The sequence below is a fragment of the Ambystoma mexicanum genome, chromosome 11, assembly GCF_040938575.1.
Source record: "Ambystoma mexicanum isolate Mex_15411 chromosome 11, UKY_AmexF1_1, whole genome shotgun sequence".
NCBI lineage: Eukaryota > Metazoa > Chordata > Amphibia > Caudata > Ambystomatidae > Ambystoma > Ambystoma mexicanum.
The window spans coordinates 91,483,026-91,498,460 of NC_090934.1; the positions used below are offsets into that span (position 1 = coordinate 91,483,026).

Consider the following 15,435-nt stretch of genomic DNA (forward strand, 5'->3'; position numbering starts at 1 on the left):
CTTTGTTTACTTTTCATCACAGAATCACCCCATTGCATAGCCAGGCACATGGTCTGAACTTTAACTCCCTTTCTGACCACCTACCGCAAGCAAGTATAATGGATACAGGTAGAAACAGTGCTGTATATATTTTCAGTGGCACAGATTGTAGCTGTACCTCTCAAGAGGACTGCTATAAATGCAAGCAAAGTAGCCTAATTTATTGATGGATCTACTATACCATACGCATGTCATGGCACAGTGCCAAATATTCACAGCAGGGCTGATTGTATCATACCCACATTTCTTGGCAGGACTGCTGTGTTTTGGAACAGTACCTGAATTTCTTAACAGCGCTGCTGTTAAGAAAGCACAAACACTTGTTGGCATTTTCTGCATCGAGCCTAAGTACAGAGCAAGAACAGTGACTTAGCTCTTTCCATCAGTCTCCGATAGTGTGAGAAGATGGCATTGCTGTCATATACATCAATCCCTTCTACTTGGTCTTGCGCTTTTCAAAACTTCTGCTTCTCCTACGTCCGATTACGGAGTGCCACTGCCAAAAATCTAGCACATTTCAAAGCCTCATTATGAATCTCCTGACTAATGTAGGATAGTCCTAACAGGCTTAGAGCTTTTGACAAGCCGTTAATGTCAGGCAAGCCTCACATGGAACTGGCAGTGCCCTAACGCTATGTGACTTTCAGCGTCAACAGCCTGTTGGGAAAGGCAGCTTAGTGGGTCAATAACCCTGCTGCAGAGATTGTGTAACCTGTTGGTTCAAATCCTGTTAATAGGTGAGTTAATGAGTCTACATCAGAGATATGCATTTAAGATGCAGGTAATGTTCAATTGTAACACAGTTGACTTAACTGTCGATTTATCAAAAGGACTACTAAATGTTCAGTGATTCAGAACACGTATTTAATAGGGATGCTCCACCTGTCATTGCTCAGAACAACTCTTCAGGGCTGCTGTGCTTGTAATGGCTCAGAACACACACCTCATCAGAGATGCTATAGCTGTGATGGCTCAGAAGTAGAACACGCACCTCCCATGAGGACCACTATACTTGTAATGGCTCAGAACAGACATCTCATTTGGGCTGCTATACGTGTAATGGCTCAGAAGAAGCATGTCTCATCGAGGCTACTACACCTGTAATTGCTCAGAACACACATCTCGTATGGGCTCTTGTACTTGTAATGGCATGCACTGTTGGTAAAGCATCTGCATTCAAGCAAGTGCTGCATCTGGTCAAAGAAACCTCGAAGTCTATAATTCCAAGCCTAATGGCCAAAAGAAGGTTTGCACACATCTAAAAAGGAGCACCCAATGGTAAAGCTGCACTAGAATTTCTTTTTTCAAAAAAGGCATTTTCAGCTTTTTGGATATTTATTGGTGCTATGTTAAAAGACAAACAGAAAAACAGGAGAGGAAGAGCAACTCTGAGCCTAAGCAATACAGAAGAATAACGGTGTGGCATTCAAGACGGGGGGGCAAAGGGACAGAGAACATACTAGACAGTCCAAAACAGGAATTGATGCAACAGGAAGAGAGAGCAATGAGCTACATGATAGGACAACAAAGAAAGTGAGAAGGGAAACCGACTTAATAATAGGGCAAACACACAATAGGAGTGAGGGATAGAAGCAGAGCAAAAGAGTCATTTGGAGACAATAAAATAAAACACAGATCAACAGCAGGTGGGGAGAGATGGATATAGAAAAGCAAGACTATAGAAGGGCAGGCCAACAACATAAGAGACAGTGCAAGAAAGATAATCAAAAGGAGTAACAACCACAACCGAGAAAATGTACAAAAAACTGATATAACCATAGTAATGACATGTGAGAGGAAGAGGAGTTATATAAACCGATACAGTGAGATATCGGAGGGAAAAAGCAACAATAGAATGCAGAGATGGGAAAGGCAGAGTGACAGGGAAACAGACCGCAAAATGTTGCATCGCAACGCCTAAGGGTGAGAGGCAGAGCCTCAAAGTGAGACTGGGGAAACAAAGTAGCAAAGGGAAGGAGAGATGGAGCAAAAACATGGGAGTGGCTGTCAAGCAGGTAGCGCCAGGTAGCAACACAAGGCCCAAGAGGCAGAGAATTGATGCTGGTAGAGTAAGAGACTTTATTTATAAATCACCCGATGTAACTAGCTGGCATCTGTAGTCACGCTTAACAGAGTTTGTGCCCAAATATCATGAAGATGAAGCTGAGTAGTATGCATCTACAAGTTTCTTGTGTGGGGAAAATGGTTTCCACAGGTGTAGTAAATTATTTAGAACCACTTTGAAATTCAGTGGTTTTGTCACTTGTTTTTGAACAAAGATTTAATTTTCCATACAAATTGGATAGTTGTCACACTTATTACTCTCTTGTGAAGGAGGAAAGTCATTTTTACTCTCTTGAAATTGGATTTACTCTCTAAATCGAAGAATTGGGAGTAAAATACTCACTCCAAAATTCTATCTGGATTACTGGTTACTGCCTCCCCTTCATTCAGAGACCTCAGAACCATCCACCGGGGAGCCATTCTTTAAGGGTTCCAGATCCGATTCTTGTGCAGGAAATGTTGACCCCGTTAGACAAAGGTGCTATAGAGCCAGTACCTGTAACGGAGAGGAACAAAGGATGGTATTCGCCATATTTTCTAATCCCCAAGAAGGACGGAGGACTGTGACCGAACTTAGATTTGAGATACTTGAAAAAGTTCCTCAGGAAGGACAAGTTCAAGATGGTCACACATTCTCAGATCCTTCAGGCCCTCCAGCTCCAGGATTGGATGGTGTCATTGGACCTTCAGAATGCTTATTTTCATGTGCCAATCCATCTCAAGCACAGAAAATACCTGAGGTTCGCCAGTTTCGAGTTCTGCCATTCTGGCTGACAGGCCCCCCTGAGGGTTTTCACCAAACCGATGGCAGTGGTCGCAGCGAGTCTCAGGAGGGGTCGGGGGGATTCACGTCCACCCAAACCTGGAAGATTGGCTGATCAGGTCACGTTCTCCCGAACAAGTCCTGGATCACCAGGCGTGACCTGCCACACACTCCACAGACTGGACTTCTTCCTTAATTACAAGAAGTCTCACATGATTCCATCTCAAAGGTTGTACTGGGTACATCCTTAGGAAAGACCTCGCCACCTGAGGTGATGGCTCAAGACATTCTGCAGATGGTCACCAAATTTCCGAGTGCCGAGCATCTCCAGGCCTTTGACTTTTGAGGTTGCTTGGCCTCAAGGCATCCGGCATTTTCCTGGTGCCAGAGGCTCGTCTGAGAACGAGATCCCTTCGGTGGGCTCTCAGGATATAATGGTCTCAGTTCAGGCAATATGTCAGACCTACTTCAGGTTCCAAACAGGGCTGTACAGGATCTCCTCTGGTGATCTCCTCCACAGGATCTCCTCTGGCCTGCGAGGACCACATTCTGAATGGAGAACCTTTTTGGCAAGCATGGCCCGAGCTAACTATAATGAGACGGACGCCTCACTCACGGGGTGGGGAGCCCACGCCAACGATCTGACAATCAGCAGTCATTGGTCGCCATCGGAGTCCAAACTACACATCGATCTTTTGGAGCTGAGGGCAATCAAACTAGCGCTGAAGGCCTTTTTGCCCGGGGAAAGAATGTCCTAATAATGATGGACAACACAGTGGCCATGTACTAGCTCAACAAGAGAGGAGTTGTAGGTTCACTACACTGTGCAGAGGGGCAATGCAGCTCTGGTACTGGGCAATTCAAGAAGGAATCTCCTTGTCAGCAGTTCACCTAGCCGGGTTGGAAAACACGGCGGCGGACGCTCTGAACAGGTAGAGCACAGTCTCCCACGAGTGGGAACTAGCTCCTGACGTCCTTCAAGAGAACTTCACCCTTTGGGGAATCCCTCAAGTGTAGCTGTTCGTGACCAGTGTCAACCGGAAGTGCGAACTGTACTGCTCCAGGGAAATTCCCCCAAGCAGAGCTCTAGGAGATGCGTTCTTAGTGAACTGGGAGATTCCACTCGTGTAAGTGTTTCCTCCAGTCCCCGTCCTTCCTCAAGTCATCAGGACGTTGAGAAAGTTTGGGAAAACCATGATCCTAATTTCCCCCCGATTAGGCCAGGAGGACGCGGTACCCGGACCTTCTGGACATGTCCATCTGCCCTTCAATACGTCTTCCACAAAGAGAGGACCTTCTCTCGCGAGAGGAGGGTCGGGTTCTCCATCCAGAGGTCAAGACAGTCAACCTTCACACATGATTTCGGAGAAGCTGAGGTACAAGGATTGGTACGCCCCCGGATGACGTAATTGAGATTTTGCTTTTGGCCAGAAGGCCATCAACAAAGTCTTTGTACCGCTGCTGTTGGAACAAATTCTGCAGCTGGTGTAGGGACCAGAATGCGGACCCTTTGCTATGCAAAACACTGGAGGTGTTATCTTTTCTGCTGTACTTTGCCAATCTGGGGCTCCAGGTTGGGACCATTAAAGTTTATTTAGAGGTGCTTTCCATCTTCAAGCGCTCGTCTGAGGAAACATCATATTTGAAATGGTGATTCCATTTCTGAAGGGACTCAATAATGTGTATCCTCCATCTCCTTTTCAGGTTCCGGTTTGGCACCTTAATCTTGTTTTAAAGTTTGTCATATGTGCACCATTTGAACCGCTCCATTCATGTCCCTTAAGACTACTAACAATAAAAACCATCTTGTTGGTAGAGCTAACATCAGCCCGTAGTGAATTGCAGGCACTATCTTCTAAACCATCTTTTACGGTATTTCATAAGGACAAGGTTGACCTTAGGGTCAAACTTTCATTCCTACCTAAAGTCATATCAGATTTTCATTTGGGACAAAAGTTAGTGTTACCTACTTTCTACCTTCCTCCTCATCCTGGCAAGGAAGAGAGAGACTACATAGACTCGAACCACGAAGGGCTCTGAGTTTCTACATTTGAAGGATGTGAAAGTTGCATTTGGAAGACTGTTTCGAGAATACACTGGTCATAAGTTGGGACAGACTGTAACCAAACAGACCTTGTCCGATTGATTATTTTAGCTATTTCCGAATGCTGTAGGCTGGCCGGGAAAGATTCCCCAGAAGGCTTGAGAGCCCATTCCCCTGGGGGCATGGCTGCTACTTCTGCTCTGCAAAGAGATGTTCCTATAAAAAAAACATTTTTGAGGCAGCCACTTGGTCTACGATTCACACTTTTACAAAGCATTACTGCCTTGGTTCCACCATAGGTCAGGATGGAAGCTTTGGGAAAGCAATCCTTCATTCCATTCCGTTCAAGACAATCCCTGATGGCAAAATGTGTGCTCCTTGCATGGGGTCACCAGAGGAAGTTGGTTTGCGCGTGGGCACATTTTTCTTTCTTTACCCCAGTCCTTTGTCTGTGGTCCTGAGCCTTGCGGGCCACATAAAATTGCTTGGAGGGCGGCATTGTGGCCCGCAGGCCCTATGTTGGACAACCATGCACTAGACTCAGAAAGACCTGAATTTTGAGCCACCCCACGACATGCTGCGACCTTGCTTGGCTGCAATACCCCAATACCTCGAGCCATTGTGCAGTACACGGTCTTCCGAATTATGAATCGAGCTGAATCTTTGGTGGCATACTGCTGCTGGACCTTTAGAGAAGTGAATTGAGTCTGAGAAGTTCACCAGAGTGCTGAACCTTGCAAGTGATGAGAATCCAACCAGCAGTATTCAGTCTTCTTCTGGCTCCTGAAAAGGTCACCAAAACCACAGACCTGCATCCAGCCACAAAGAAACTCTTGCCTGGAGCCTTCCCCTTTGCTCACTGCTGCAAAACCTCTTCTAGAGTCCTGTTGTCTGTCTTCATGACAAAGGAATCCATTGATTGGGTTTTTGGCTGCAGATCCTGAAGTCTTTCCTGCTGCAACTCTTCTTCCAAGCTGAAGTACAGCATCCATAGATGATATTTTTGAAGTGTGGAGTGGCAGTAAAGATGAACTCGAGGAGTTCTTGATATATCTCAACAGCATAGACACTCGCATCCAGTTCACAATGGAAATCGGCCCTCCCACCTGATGTACATTATTTAGACATTCAGACCAAGATAAAGGGACCCGATATAACCACAACTCATTTCACAAAACCTACCGACAGGAATAACTTATTACACAGGATGAGTTTTCATCCTCCAAACATCCTGAAGAATTTACCTTATGGCCGAATGCTGAGAGTTAAAAGGATTGTGAGTGACCTAGAAGAACGCAATGTACAACTAACTAAACTACAGGACAGACTACGCCAACAAGGATATCCTGACAACAATTTAGAAACGGCTCTCCCCAAAAATTGCAACAAAATTCAGAATGACCTTTTGACAAACCCTGCAATATGATAAAGTCCAGACCTAGTATTTGTGACCAAATAGTCCATACAAAGTAGGCAAATCAAGCAATGCATAACTGACCGATGGAGCATTCTAACCAGTGACCACCCGTGTTTTCTTACAAAAAGAGCAACAATCTTCAGAACATGCTAGTAACTACACAAAGCAGATCAAAGCACAGAAACCCTGACAAGCACCCAGGATCCTATCCCTGTCTCAACTGTGGGAACTGTAATAATATCATTAAAGGCTCAACTGTTTCGCATCCAAGAACAGGTGAAAAAATCAGACTGAAACATCATGCCAGGTGTTTTACAAAAAACATAATTTACAGCATAAAATGCACATGTGGTATTTATTATGTTGGAGGAACATCAAGGAAGGCTTCAGATGAACAAGCATAAATCCTGCATCAGGAACAGAAACCAATCCTCAGCAGTGGTTAGACATTTTGTGGAAAAAGGGCATACAGTGTCTCAACTCAGATTTCAAGTCTTAGAAGTGTTTCTAACTAAAGGTCACCATTTAAATGTCAACAAACGAAGAGCCCAGTGCGAGGCATTTTGGATAGAGAAACTAGATGCTCTCGTCCCAGGAGGGATGAACGAGGAATTTGATCTCAATTGTTTTTATAATTGATGACAGTTGACTAATTATGAGCAACATGGATTACTAGGATGAGAGAGACCTACCACAGACATGCATATTAGAACCCTTTTAGTAAATTTGTCAGATAAATAAGTGGGAAGAGCTACCTTTGAGTGCAGACAATGTATTCAGCTTAATGCAGATGTTATACCTGCGTAGAATAGAGGTTGAGGCTTATTATGAACTCTAATGAGAGGGGCATATTATATTATATACAAGTAAGTACGAACGTTTAAAGGTGATTTGTTGCATGAAAGATTAGGAATAGCTCTAATACATTATCAACAATGTAGTGAGTCTAAAGAAGTAGTTATTTTTTAATAGTACAAATTATGAGCATAATATGTTCTATAATTGAATGACTTGCAGATTGAAATATTTTTCCTTTTAATATCTTTACCATTTCTTTAAGTTCGCATAGTACATTATGTGTAGTACACATTATGAGCATAATATGCTCTATAATCGAATGACTTGCATATTGAAATATTTTTCTTTTTACCATTTCTTTAGGTTTGCAATAACATAGGACACTAGTCTCAATATATTGACCGGTGACTCACAGCTTGTAGACCAACAGAGAACCCAGAGATATATCTATACAGTGAGAGACAGCTTTAACTTCCACGTGCGTTTTATCTCCCTTCGTTACTGACTAACAGATGGGCTACCTTGGACAGGCACTCCTTTTTAGAAGTATGACCGCGTAATGGAGCTACAGTTGCCAACAGCAATCGCTGCATCTTTGCATTAAGCACCTCTCGGACTGGCGAGCACATAGCCATAGTTAAGGTGAACATTATGTTCACTTTCACAGACCAGCCGAACATTTTCTAATTAGCTTGCATGTTTTTTATTTTACTTTTTTCTTTCATTTTGGACAACAATGGCATAAACACATTTATTATTTAACCCAGTGATTTAACTATTTTACACACATTTATATAAATAGGCCTTGCGATATACTATCGCTTGAGATTTGCATTACCCATATGATCGCAGAGACATTTTAAGATGGCCGATTGTGCTCTGCATCTTAGTTTGTCAAGGTTACCATGATGACGTTTACTTAGGCTCTTTTACAGCAAGCGAACCGCGTTTCGTGGTTTCTTCCGCGTAACACTCTGAGCATTATAGGTAAGAGTGTTTTCACAAGAACACGCATGTTGAACTATATTATATCAATACAGGTTGAATGTTAAACAGCATTTTTTATATATTTGTATGTGTATTTATTTGTTTATATAGCGCTTTACACCAAAGCGCTGCACAATATACAGTGGATCTTGCTCTTTTGAATACTTCAATAAATGCGAGCCACGCTACGAACAATCAACTTCTGTCTACACACAGAACTCTGTTTATGGTAAGACTCATGAATACACGAGGGCAATGTGTGAATATACATCACTTGACTTGGCATTAGTTTCAACTTTTAAGTTAGTCTGATCATTTACTTTCACAGACACTACTTTGATTGCTAACACCAGCTGGTCAGTACACAATATTTCACAAGATATGTTGAGAGGTATTTATAATCCTGTTGAACCGCATCTAAACTAACGAGAACACTTGTTTTCTTTTCTTTGGATTCACGGTCTCTTCACGTATGTATATTATTTCTCAATATCTGACGCAATTATAACAACAAATGCGTTTTTAATGTGCTATGGACCGGTACATGTTGAATTCAAAATACATGTTGAATTGATTGATTACCTGATGTATGGTTATCTGCTTATATAAAATACATTGTTGATGCTTTTGATAATGGTATACAACTATAATACCATATTAAGCTTAAACTGGACCCGACGAAGGACATGTATGTTCGAAATGCATTGGCCTTGTTCCACAACTGAATTCTATCTTTTCTTACCACCAAGAATTTCATTAACCACTACGTGGTTCCAGGCAGTGCAGCCCACACCGCAGGCTTAATAGCCAAGGTATTTATTTTTGTATGATTCAAGGGTGCTCAACACAGAGGCACCTTTATTCGGGTTTGCACCCCAAGCAGCAAACTTAATTAAAATGATCTTTCTTGAAATTGACTCAAAATTTTGCAGTGCACACTCATTCACTCATTGAACTCAATTTGTTCAATGGGGACAGCCATCCTCCCAGTCAGAACTGGTTTCTCTCAGGCACTCTACAGAACAAAGGCCTGGGGTTTTTTCCGTTGAACCTCCCCACTTATTGTCCCCTCTGTTGTACAAAGACCCTTTGTGGTCTTTCCAAGGGCAGCCCAGCAAAGTCAAAGGAACCAGAGGAACCTCCCCCACACAGGTAGTCGGAAGAAGACTTAAGAATGGACAAACCATCTTGTTCAGGGCTTTATAAAATACAGCCACCATTTTGGGTCAATGTGTCCCCTACCGCATCCGCGATAACAGCCTGCAATAAAAGTGCACAAAATGTCATGTAAAAGGTACACTGCTACCAGCCTGAAAAGAGGGACTTGACACAGTAACCAAAATATTACTGGAGAAGTGAGACAATGTTTCCCCTCAGCACTCCACATAAGGTGGGGTGTGCTGATTTCACGAAGGAAAGTACAGGTAGAATAAAAACTATCCCCCCTGCCTTTGGGAACATGTGTGTTAATCGAGGGAAAATAAAGAAACATTACTATGGGAGCTCAAGGAGCTTCCAGTAACACTGCACAGAAAGTGTTGTGTGCTACTTTTGTAAAATGTAGATGCCTTTAAAATTGGAGGAAAGCAGGCCTTCATAACGACTTGCCAGAAAAAGGTAAAAAGAATTCCCAAGATCATGGTAAAAGAATGAGTGAGTGTGGAAAATGGGTCCCAATCACTCAAGGCAATCAGAGAAAAATCCAAGAGTCAAGCAAAAAGTGCTGAGGGATTGGCAGGTGGAGAGAATTTCACTCTAGCACCCGCTAGTCTAGCGGTATACTTCTGTTTGTAGGGATCTTGGCTCACATGATGATCTGTTGAATGGCTGCAGGAGCTTATGTTTTATCCAGGATTTGAGCTGGTGTCTCTCCCAACCCACCAATGTTTGGGATCTGCACCATTCAAATTGGCAGAGGCTGTCCAATCCTGTACAGCCTATGACCAACATATCTGCCCAGGTACTGACACACTTTGGCATGGATGTGGACTGACCATCCCTCACATCCAGCCCGACTCGCTGTTAGGCAGTTTTACACAAGTTTCTGTCTGTGACAGAACTTGGAAAAGCCCACATTAGATTAACAGGGTTACACCTCTTAGTTTAGGCCTGAACCACCTAAAGGTTTGGCAGAAATGGCTGAGCAACCAGGCTTATTCTAACGAGCGGGAGGACTGCAGTGAGACACACAGAACTCGGAACATACACGTAGTTCAAGGAAACACTTACACTCTAGAGGACATATAAAAAAGCATTTATTTTAAATACACTAAGGATTATAGCATTCAAGTAAAGTAAGTACTGTCACACAGTAGTATAATCACAGAATACCTGGAATATCCAAAGGATAAAACCCTTAAAAACATTTGTAAAGGCAACACAAAAAGGAGCAGAAACGTCTGAAACAAGTATGCAAGCTTTAGACCAACTTGTGTAACTTTGGTTGACCCCCCCTCCCTTAGCCAATCTTAGTAAATCCAACCCTATTTTAGGTGAGTTTCACAAAGTCAAGGGGGACACTGGGGATCCAGTGGCCAAGGGCTGGGGAAGGAACGGCAGTAAGGCAGTGGACAAGGCAGAGTCTATGAAGATTTCTTAAAGTTTACAGGTGAGTTTCAGTTTCAAGGAAATTAGGAGGTTCCCTCGTTGAATAGCCCTAAGGACCAATGTCCTAAGGCAAGATGGAGCACAAAGGGTTGTCCACCCCAATGTAGCTCAAGGCAAGCCTGGGAGGGGGGTGCAAGTAACAGCTTAACTGCAACCCTCCGAAGCACAGGAACAACCAATTAGGCCCCAGGTAAGTATTAGGGGCTGAACAGTACCTTGTAAGAGAAAAAGCTGGTGCAGCAGGACGGGCCCCAAGGAGAGGTGACAGCAGACCCCGGTTCAGGATTCTTGGTCTTGGCGACTGAAGAGAAAAACTTGAGATGGCACTGATGGTTGCACTCGAGCAGTTGGACCCCCAGCAGAAGATCTTTGCAGCACTGGCTCGTTGGTGCATTTTTTAGGGCTCGGTTGAAGGACGGTGGTCGTGTGGTGGAGTTTGTGCCCTTTCTCGATCCTTGTCTTGCTGAGGGGACTTTCAGGAGCGGGATCCAGTCCCTATGTCCAGTAGGATGCCTGCGAAGTTTCAGACGAAACTGCGCTTCAGAAGAAGTTGCACCACAAAATGGCACAGCACCCTGGCATTTAGGAATTGCAGGTCACAGCTCATCCAGGAATGGAGCAAAATGTGGTTTGTTTTGGGACTGGTTAGGCCCACTAGTCCAAGGGAGGAAGTCATCCTATTTGAGCTTCCCTGTCGCACAGATGATATCGGGACTGCAGCGGTTACTCAGATGGCTCTGGCGGTCGCTGGAAGTGGCTGTGGACGTCCTCTTTCGGATCTTCAGTTCCAGTGATCAACGAGGTTCAGCTCCCAAGAACCTCAAATCTATCCAGGAACACCGGCAGAGTCCACCAATAAACATTCATGCACCATTCAAACTTGGGGGGTGGCTGTCCAATGGGGACAGCCAGCCTCACAATGCAAACTGGTTCCAGGCAGGCACACTGCAAGGCAACGACCAGGGGAGTTTCAGTCACCTCCTCGGCTTCCTGTCCTCTCAGGCACAAGCCAAAAGACCCATCAAGACCTCCCCAACCTAGGCAGGTAGAAGAAGGCTCAAGAAAAATGAAATAATTGAGACAAACCTACCTAACACACACAAACGGCCACTTTGCCATGGAAAGCAGAAGCTTTTCCTCGAAAAGGGCTTTCCATTCATGACAATGCCAGCTCTTTTAGAGCAGGAAGAAGCCCAAACAGTAAGATAGATGGCCAAGAGGATAGCTCAGGGGCAACACGTTTTTCTTGGATGTAAGACCAGCGCAACACGGGTTCGAAACTTGGTCCTGCACTTAAAGACTGGTCTTTGATATTATTTGCGTTCTAAAAGATGAATTCATTAAAGGACAGGCAGACCTTTTGTGGCACAGCCATTTTAGATCATATGATGTTCAATATGGCATTAAGAGAAAACCAAAACGGTAGAAATGTATCCCCTGCCACCAGCCCCTCCTGGATGGTTCCATGTAATTTTACCGAACCAAATGCTTTTTTTTATTGGGAGGGAGTGGCGCCCAACCCACTGTTTACCTACACTTATAACCACCTCCACACCTTTTAGCCCTTTTCACCCAGCCCTTATACGTTTATTGTCTGGTATTATTTTCAGTAAAATTTTAATTGTTTTTTTTTATTTCGGTAACATCACTGGATACCCTACTGGACACATGTTAGTAACCAACAAGTTACAAATAAAAGAGCTACAGGGACCAAACGTGCCCCTATTACACTTCACAGTAGGTGACGTGTGCAGGGAAAACTGAATTTTACTATGAGGAACAGACTTCTCCTGTACTGGTAGCTATAGGGACTTATCCCTGCCCCCAAACCAGTTCAGTTTAGCAAGGACAGGGAAGTAAAACAAACTTCACTGGCTTCCTATAGTGAGGAGAACAGTTTCAAAACAGTAGCAAAATGTTGGGTGTCCAATGATGACTATGGAGGGAAAGCATAAAAAGATATTTCCTATAAGGTGCTGTCTCGTTTCCTAATATACATGTTGGCTGGGCTGAAGCGCTGGCCACAGTGCCAACATTTATTTTTGGGACTGATGGCTAAACCGTGCAATATGTAGGAGTCTCTGGACGAGCTGCAGTGCAAAGGTTTATAGCCTGTTTTTGTTTAAAATGTCATATCGTTCACCCTTTTCTCTTAACTCGGTTCCTGTTGCCTGCAGGTGGTTGGAAGCATGGATGCTCACCCAAGTCGGTACTGTGCCACGGTGCGGGTGCAACGCCCTCGCCAGGAAATCATCGAAGACCTTTCGTACATGGTGCGTGAGCTGCTAATCCAATTCTACAAATCAACACGCTTCAAGCCTACGCGAATCATCTTCTACCGTGATGGGGTGCCAGAGGGGCAGCTACCACAGGTGAGAGCATTGTGTGGAGATGTGAAGTGGTGAGGGGGGCTGTTGAGCATTAAACTCTAAATCCTGTGTTTGGGTCAAGGGCAATTCTCTAATCCTGGGCAAATGGGTCCCTTTATCTTTTCCATCGTTCATCTTGAATTAGACATGGGTGAGCAGTCATGGTCAACTCTTAGTAGGGAAGAGTTGTGCCTACGATACAGGGTGACTCAATATGACTGAATAAAGTGATGACCACACAAGACGTTCGGAAACTGTAATTTATTTTTGGTAGATAATAAGTAATGTGTTTGTGCAGTTTACAGGCGATTCATATTGGTTCAGAAATGGTGTATGACCGCTCTACAATCGTTCCTGTGCTTTATATTAAATGACCAGGTCAAGTGGGTCTTTTGGATACCCGGTCTGACTGCCTGTTCCACGGGGATGTCTTGGGACCTGTGTACACTAAACTGGGAGCTAAAATCTCCTAGAACTCAGGCGACTGTCATTTGAATGTGTGATCCTGATTTGAAAACTGGTCCTAATGTTACAATCCTCAGATTTTGTAACTGTATGTCCCCAATAGTAAATATAGGCATGTTGTCTTGAGATGGGGCCCGTTGGGTAAGATTTTCATTTTTATGCTAAATCTCTCTCACCTGTGAAACCCCCAGAACATTTTGCTGGACTTTATTATTTGTTGTTCTTCCTGAATGAGTGGAAACCTTTTCCCCCCCACTCACCCATTCTTTTACTCTTTTTATGGGTGTCATTTTTGGACTCTACATGGTGTATTTTTGAAACTATCCTTTTTGATAACGTTTTGGGATATAGTGTTCTTGTTGCAGCACACTCCCTTTCTCTCCTGTCCCTGATTTAATATTTCTCTCTCCTACCTCCCCTCTGCTAATGCCGCCCCATCCTCATTCTGTACTCTCACCCTTTCTTTTATACTCTCCTCACCTCCCTTTCCTGCTCAGGGAAATAGTGCCATGCTCCCCCCTCCAGGGATATGGTTCCCTGCTCATCCTTTTCTATGAGCATCACTCTCCCCTCTATACATCACACAACTTCCTATCTACGCCTATATGTCCTAGTCTTGCCACACCATCTCCGCCTATCTCTTCCAGCTATTTGCCTTCCTGCTTCTCTCTGCCCTCACCACTACTACCACTACTGCATTGCATTCACAACACCTATCTGACCTTTCACTCTCTCGATTACTCTAATTTCTCCTGAACCTTTTCCCTCTCTCAATCTTAGCTCTCCTTTCACACTCAACGTCCACATGCCCCCACATTACACTACATACAACTGTTGCCTCCCTCTCCTCTGCTTCTAACCTTCCCCCTACCCTCCTCCTCTCTCTCTCCTGCTTCTCTCTCCTCGTCTCTATTCCGTCTTTCTCTTCTCTCCTCCTCTCTTGTCGCCTTCTCTCCTCCTCTATTCTCTCTTCCTCTATTCTCTCTTCCTTCTCTCCTCCCAATCGCTCCTCCCACTCTCTCCTCTCCTCCCACTCTCTCCTCTCCTCCCACTCTCTCCTCTCCTCCCACTCTCTCCTCTCCTCCCACTCTCTCCTCTCCTCCCACTCTCTCCTCTCCTCCCACTCTCTCCTCTCCTCCCACTCGCTTCTCTCCTCCCACACTCTTCTCTCCTCCCACACTCTTCTCTCCTCCCACACTCTTCTCTCCTCCCACACTCTTCTCTCCTCCCACACTCTCCTCTCTTCCGTCTCTCTCTCTTGCTTACAGAGGTGCAAAGCTTTAAAACCCTCTTTAGCTCTGCCCCCTTTTCACTTTGTTTACAGGGTAGCAGCCAGGTGCTCAGGCTGCTTGTTTCCCTTGTGGGTTTCTGCCTGTGCTGGTGAGTTTTGCAGCCAATTCGGTTTGCAGTGGATTTCTGTCTCTCATGCTCCCTTAGGTTCCCTCCTATCTTGGTTTTCTATTGCTACCTTTCCCCTGAGGTACGCATGGGTTTGGTAGGTCAGGAGTTGGGGGTCACTAATCCTCAGCAGGAGAAATCTCAGTTCAATCAATTTTTTTCCTGTGTTCCATTCCTGATTCTGGTCCATGTTTTCTTGATGGCCCCAGGTACATTTTTAAGGGCTGTAGTTCTGAAAGAAACAAGAGCTCTGGTCAGAAAACTGGTTTGGAGGTATTGTGCGACAGAGGGTGGACCCATCGTCAACATGCATGGCACATGAGGGGTTTTCAGAGAAAGGGAAAACGCCCTCTACCAACGTCTGGGAGAGGTCCCTTCTCCCCTTGGCAGGACTATGACCATGACCCTGTCACAGTTACACATACACATCTCTACTAGTTCAGTTAGTTCAATTGAGCCCAACGTACACAGTATTACATTACAC

At 44.4% G+C, this 15,435-nt stretch overlaps 1 protein-coding gene across 3 annotated transcripts in view; it reads left to right on the forward strand.

The window, feature by feature from the left end:
• LOC138503099 (protein argonaute-1) overlaps positions 1-15,435 on the forward strand; it is a 582,484-nt gene that overhangs the window by 347,645 nt on the left and 219,404 nt on the right. For all 3 annotated transcript variants that reach the window (XM_069622604.1, XM_069622605.1, XM_069622606.1), the window contains exon 15: positions 12,897-13,091. In XM_069622604.1, coding sequence (XP_069478705.1) covers positions 12,897-13,091 — 195 coding nt within the window. The remainder of the gene's footprint in view (positions 1-12,896; positions 13,092-15,435) is intronic.